The following is a 6,839-nucleotide window of genomic DNA, read 5'->3' on the forward strand; positions in this document are numbered from 1 at the left end:
AACCCCTTCTAACCCCTTCTATAAATCTTTCTACATTACCTTCGCTGATTTCTTCCTTTAAACCATCAATGTGCCTTTTAGACCACATTCCTACAGGACTGTTCAAAGAAATTTTGCCACAAGACTTCAATTTAAAATCTGATTAATCTCTCTTTAGGAACAGGCTACGCATCACAAGCTTTAAAGTGGCCGTAATTAAATCATCAATTGACCTAGTTATCTTAGCTAATTATAGACCAATTTCTAAGTTTACTTTTACCTACAGAGTTCCTCGCACCACAGAAACATTATTAGTGAAGGTTATTATTAATGTTCTTATGGCCTCTTACGGTAGGCTCATCAACTCAGTATTGGAGTTCCACAGGGTTCGGTGGTAGGATCAATACATTTTATAGCATAGGTGCATCCCTTCTGCAATATAATTAGAAAAAAACTGCATAAATTTTGATTGCTATGCAGATGACACCGTGCTGTATTTATCTATGAAGCCAAATATAGAATTCTGCAGATTAAACTAAAAGCTTATCACAAAAAACCTGGTTCACTTTTAATTGCCTACTTTTAAATTCAGACATAAATTGAGGTTTATTGCACTCAGTAATAAAAATCTTGGAAACAGGATCTCTAACCGGATATTTACTTTAGATGGCAATTAGATGGGTCCAATAACACTGTGAGAAATTGTAGATCTCTTGTTTGCCAGCATATGTTGTTCAGCGCACTTATTAAACACATTAATTTGCACAATATTGCTAAAATTTGAAGCATCGTGTCTCGTGGTGATGTTGAAGATTGAGTTCATAGACTTATTTGTTTTTTATTATTTCGCTCATATTTGCGTCTCTCCAATGGTTCAATTAAATTCAAAGTTTATATGCAAATATGAGAAGGATCATATCTTAAAGACTTCACATAACATATTATGCTAACAGAGCAATTCAGTCTCAGACTGCAGGCTTCTCAGCTCACCAAGTTCTACTATAATGGCAAAAAAAAAAAAAAACAACTGAAATGTTACTGAATGTAAAAATCAATGTGATATATTTATTTTATTTTTTTTAATCAGTCGTGGACCGGGGCGATCGTGGCTCAAGAGTTGGGAGTTCGCCTTGTAATCGGAAGGTTGCCGGTTCGAGCCCCGGCTTGGACAGTCTCGGTCGTTGTGTCCTTGGGCAAGACACTTGACCCGTTGCCTACTGGTGGTGGTCAGAGGGCCCGGTGGCGCCAGTGTCCGGCAGCCTCGCCTCTGTCAGTGCGCCCCAGGGTGGCTGTGGCTACAATGTAGCTTGCCATCACCTGTGTGTGACTGGGTGGATGACTGGATATGTAAAGCGCTTTGGGGTCCTTAGGGACTAGTAAGGCGCTATATAAATACAGGCCATTTACCATAACCTTTGTCAGTCAACAGTCTGACAGTCAACAAAAATGCAGTGAGAATAAGTTCCTTTTTTGTACAACAGAAGAAGATTTCACACAGACACAGACTTTCTTTTGTCACCATTTAATCCTGTAAAACCTTTAGATTTACAGTTTACATCAGAAGAATCAAACATGACACAAAGAAGACACTAAAAATACCAAAACAATATACAAAAATATTTCCCTTTATAAACATTTTTACAAGTAGCTGCATCAACACAGTTCTCAGTTTTCAAAATATAACTTAACTGTCTTTGTATTACTAAGAAACTTCACATGAGATAGAAAAGGAATGTGGCTTTTAATTTCATCAAATGTTACCATCGCAAACAGAATTAGTAACAGTAACATTGCATTCTAGAAACATAACAGGTCACATGAGTCAAAGGTGTCAGTGAGCAATGATTTGGCTGGGAATGGTCTCAAGACTGCATAGTAGGTGGCTAATAGCTGGTGTTGTAAGCCATCACCTCTGTTCAGCTTTGGAAATCACTAGATTCAGTTATTTTTCCTTTTTAGACATTTTCTCATTGTTAATGTGATGAAAATAAGGATTTCTGATAAAGGTTGAGTTAAAAGAGTCCAGTCAAATTTTAGACGTTTTCATTTCAATTTAAGCTTATTAAGTATCGTTTTTCAAGTCGCTTGAAACTGATGATCTCAATTTAGACAACTTCATCATGAAGACATAAGGCACAATGATATAAACCTCAACCAAATATGTCATTTTCAAATTCAAGAAAACAGACTCGACAGGGCTCCAGAAATCTGTGCACCAAGCTAGCAAAAGAAATAAACTCTGTCATACTTTGACTAGTATGGTGGAGGTTTGCACATCTCGTTGTATTTTGGTGGTCTCGTGAGGATCATCATGGTGTGGCTGTTGAAGCGATACAGGTGGTACACCATGATGGAGGAAAGAATCACACCAAGGAGCTATTGGGGAACACAGGAAGATAAGTTAGGCATCAGGTTTTATTTAAGGTTAAATTTTAATGTTATTAAATTCTTTTTTTACTTTTTGGAATTAGATTTTGTACTAGTTTCCTTTTTGTTCAGAAACAGATGCTATAATTTTTCAGCATGTCAAACGTGGGGGTATCAAACTTTGCTGAAAACAATTTTAAAACAGATTTGACTCCCAATATCTGACCACAAAAACATTTCTGCCTGATGGTAAAAAAGCTGAATTTCTCCCCACTGTGGCACAGGGTCTAAGGACCTCACAGTCAACAAAAAGTTATAACCCTAATTTTAGATGTGAATAATAAATAGTGACTAACAGTGACTAAAAGGGGAGAATGCAGATTTTAAGTTACAGATCAGGCATTTATGCTGCTGAATCCTTAAATAAGTGATAATACTCACAGCTAGAATAGCCAGAGTGAAGCTGACCACAATGTTGATTTTGTTAGTAAACTGGATGTGGTCCATGATGGTGGGAAAGCAGGTCTGAAAATAGAAGGAAAAATGAAAACTGTTAGTTTCTGTCATGGACACACAAATGACTTAAGCTTTTTCAAAACGGTGCTGGGTCGCTTACCTTAGTGTAGACGGACTTTCTCTGCCGTGTTAAAATCTGGTAAAGCTGCAAAAATAAAGACGTTACAAACTGTGACACACTGAATAGAAGTGAAGCGAGCGGGTGCGCCGATGCTTACGTTTTTTCTCAGAGTCTGACACTTGCCCTCCTTCTCCTCCTCCTGGCTGCACACACAGGACTCGGGGATGTTCTCCCAGTCTTTGTAGCTGAACAGACCACAGCAGCGAAACTACAAACAGCAGCAGGACAAGAAAAAAAGAGGAGAGTTACTCATCTTCAGGAGGATGAGACGACAGCTGGAAGCAGACTATAAAAAGTATGTGTGAGGGTTTTTTGTTCAACTTTTTAAAAAAACAACCACAACAACAACAAATTCGAGACAATGATAATGTATCAAATTACTTGTGGACAGTTTACTCGCTCTTATTCTGAAAGCTTGCTTGCTCCTAACCATTAACTGTGTATAACACAGAGACCTGCAGTGATGGGAAAAAGAAAACACGTCTTCTGTCAGTTCCAAGGTTTTACATATCAGGGCTTAAAATACATCTAACCCAGGGTCTTCATTTATAAAAATCACATTAAAATGCTTGAGTGCTGTGTGAAAAACTAAGAACACCCACCGTTTAGTATCATGCAGCAATAACTGGCAAACATTACTTGTTGCAGCCTTTCCATAAGGTTTTATTAGTCTCTCACATTGCTGTGGAGGAATTTTGGTCAACTGTTCTGGTTAACGTCATTAACAAGTTCATTGATGGTTGTGGAGACAGCTCTCTGGAGGTCCCACAACACCATTTCAGTCAGGTTGGGGTCTGGACATTGACTGGACCATTACAGCACCATGGCTCTTTGCTTTTTCAGCCATTCTGTTATAGACAAGCTGTTGTGCTTGGGATCATTGTTCTGATCATACTCGGACATACGTGGACAGATAGCCTCACATTACACTCTAGAACACTTTGGTATACAGAGGAGTTCAAGGTTGACTCAGGGACTGTAAGTTGACCAGATCCCATGGCTATAAGATTAGCCCAGTTGTTCTGAGGTTTTAATGCTGATATGATGTCTTTAGTTTGGACCAAACATGCCACTGTTCATTATGACCAAAAATCTCCACTTTGTTCTCGGTGGTCCGAGAACAAAGTGAAGGTTGCAAACCTAAACTTTGCTGCTATGTTTTTCATTTTAGAGAAAAAAGACTTCCTCCTGGCAACTCTTAAAGTCACTTGTTCAATCTTTTTATAATTGTACTGTCATGAACTCTTTATTCATGACAGCAGTAAGAGTTAAGTTTATTGTCACACACTCTAACAGTGTTAGAGTGTGTGACAATAAACTTAACTCTTACTGCTGTCAGTAATGAAAGTAGAATGGGAGGGAGAGCCTTCAGTTTTCAGGCCCCTCTTCTGTGGAACCAGCTTCCAGTTTGGATTCAGGAGACAGACACTATCTCTTCTTTTAAGATTAGGCTTAAAACTTTCCTTTTTGCTAAAGCATATAGTTAGGGCTGGACCAGGTGACCCTGAATCCTCCCTTAGTTATGCTGCAATAGACATAGGCTGCCGGGGGATTCCCATGATGCATTGAGTTTTTCCTTTCCAGTCACCTTTCTCGCTCACTATGTATTAACAGACCTCTCTGCATTGAATCATATCTGTTATTAACCTCTGTCTCTCTTCCACAGCATGTCTTTATCCTGTCTTCCTTCTCTCACCCCAACCGGTCGCAGCAGATGGCCCCGCCCCTCCCTGAGCCTGGTTCTGCCGGAGGTTTCTTCCTGTTAAAAGGGAGTTTTTCCTTCCCACTGTCGCCAAAGTGCTTGCTCATAGGGGGTCATATGATTGTTGGGCTTTTCTCTGTATCTATGAAGCGCCTTGAGGCGACTTTTGTTGTGATTTGGCGCTATAAATAAAATTGAATTGAATTGAATTAACATAGTTTTGTTGAATAAATAATGGCACAATGTCATATGTCATGTTTCATAGTTCACCTGAAGTTATTTTTTTTACCTAATATTAAGACCTGCTAAGGGGAAGATTACAAGTATTATGTCCTGATAGACAAAACCTTCGACTTTAAAGAGGGTTTACTTTCATTTTCCCATGACTGTAGCTCGGGAATAAAGCCAACACTCAAGGGCCCTAAATTCACATTAAAAAATATAACATCTAAATAATGAAAATTAAAAAACAAAATAAGATATTTAAAATAAATAAAGAGACAACCCTGAGCAGGTTAGAATATCTTACCTGTTTCTGAATGTCCACAGCCATGTTCCTCACATCCTTTCGAGATTTGTCCAGAGGAACAAACTTGCGGAATCTCTCCTCCATTCTGCCTTTGACCTGCAAACATGAAACATTTTTATATCATAAATTAAATTTACAGGATACAAAAATGTTTAATGTAGACAGATCATCATTAAAAAACATCTGACATTTCAAGGTAATGAAAATGTGTCTGTATTAACTGAGTTGACTTTAAAGTACATATTTAAAAAAAACATTTCCAGTTAAATCAAATCAAATACTTTTATGTACTTGACTCCAAGCGTCCTGTCCTTACCTGAGGATAAGAGCTGGCAGCAGGGATTCCAGTCATCAGCATCAACAGACATCCTGTGAACATGAACACCAGGAACTGCAGAGAGGTACACAAAGACTTTTAATCTGATATCTTCAGTATGTGGAATTACTGAAATTACTTTACCCTGACCACTTTCACAAACATGTTGAGGCTTCAAAGTCACATTTCAGAAACAAATCATTGAAGCGACACTGTTACATCATCATTATTTATGGTTTTATAAGGAAGAAAAATAAGACAGTGCTGATCAGCTGGACAGTTCTAACACTGATAGAGTCCTCAAACTATTTTTCACAGCAGCTCATTTTAGAGCATTTGGAGCTAAATGGCTTCATTTAGGTTGATGAACAATTTCTTTTCTTTATTAAGTCAATGAGATTGTTGGCAGCTAAATGACTAAACTTTCATTCTGAGGTTGTGGAGATCTTTGTGCTCACCATGATCAGGGCCACTTTGCTCTCCTTGTGGGCTCCATAGGCTCCCAGTACAGCAATCATCATGGTGATGAAACCAATGATGTAGACAATGAAGAGTTTGGTAGCGTGACCCTCCAGCTGTGGACAGAAGTGTCACGAAAGGTTAATGGGCTTTGTCTGTTTGTTCCCACATGTTACATTTATGTTTGAATGTGTCCTCACGTTGTATCCTCCTTGAATGTTCATGAAGAACTGGCACCACAAAGCGAGGAGGATGACAACTCCACCAACAACCTGAACAAACAGAAACAGTCTGGTTAGAGCTGCTGGATCCTTTAAACACAACCAGGATATGAAATGACTGCACAGCCACGCACGTGGACGAGCACAACAACAAACTCTGAAAGTAAGAACAAACGTGTTGAGTTGATGTCGGTTTATTTTACTCTTCTAAGCTTCAGTTTCATTTACATGTAAAAAAAGGAGGCAAATGTGGTTGTTTTTGACTGCTGCGTCTGCCTGCTGACTGGTTTGAAGTCTTTAAGGAGATTCTGGATTAAAGTCTGCGATTATCATTTGCTAAATCTCTTTACTCACCATGAAGAATATGTTGAAGACAGTGAAGATGTGTTTGAGGCAGATGTTGATCTGAGCCATGTTTGCAGCTGGAAAATGCAGTCAAAATAACAGTACTGTTCCCAAAGTCCAGATGAGCTCCGACTGCAGCGAAGTGAAGTGAAGTGAGAGGAGAGCAGCTGAGTGAGCTGCTTTGAAGGGTTTCAGGGCTTTGCTGGGCGGGACGTCCGGTATGTTAGAGGTGGAAACTTGTGTGGAATGCTTGTTTAACAAGGGGAGGTTGAACGCAGGGTCTT

General features: G+C 39.0%; 1 protein-coding gene across 2 annotated transcripts; it reads right to left on the reverse strand.

Annotated features, from left to right (window-relative positions):
* Nucleotides 1-1,491: 1,491 nt before the first annotated feature.
* Nucleotides 1,492-6,839, reverse strand: LOC146555441 (tetraspanin-8-like). Of its 2 annotated transcripts, none has more exons than XM_085251745.1 (9): nt 6,565-6,839; nt 6,190-6,261; nt 5,989-6,105; nt 5,531-5,605; nt 5,215-5,310; nt 3,081-3,191; nt 2,963-3,007; nt 2,815-2,871; nt 1,492-2,355 (listed from the first exon to the last, which is right to left on the reverse strand). In XM_085251745.1, the coding sequence occupies exons 1-9, from the start codon at nt 6,622-6,624 to the stop codon at nt 2,233-2,235; spliced, it is 756 nt and encodes a 251-aa protein (XP_085107871.1). In that variant the 5' UTR covers nt 6,625-6,839; the 3' UTR covers nt 1,492-2,232. The 2 variants fall into 2 exon arrangements, with proteins under 2 accessions (XP_085107871.1, XP_085107870.1); XM_085251744.1 differs by having other exon boundaries at nt 2,788-2,871; nt 6,565-6,836.

This window comes from Mchenga conophoros, linkage group LG17, assembly GCF_057382185.1.
Source record: "Mchenga conophoros isolate Kocher_MC1m ecotype Shallow Benthic linkage group LG17, M_conophoros_male_GT1.1, whole genome shotgun sequence".
Taxonomy (NCBI): domain Eukaryota; kingdom Metazoa; phylum Chordata; class Actinopteri; order Cichliformes; family Cichlidae; genus Mchenga; species Mchenga conophoros.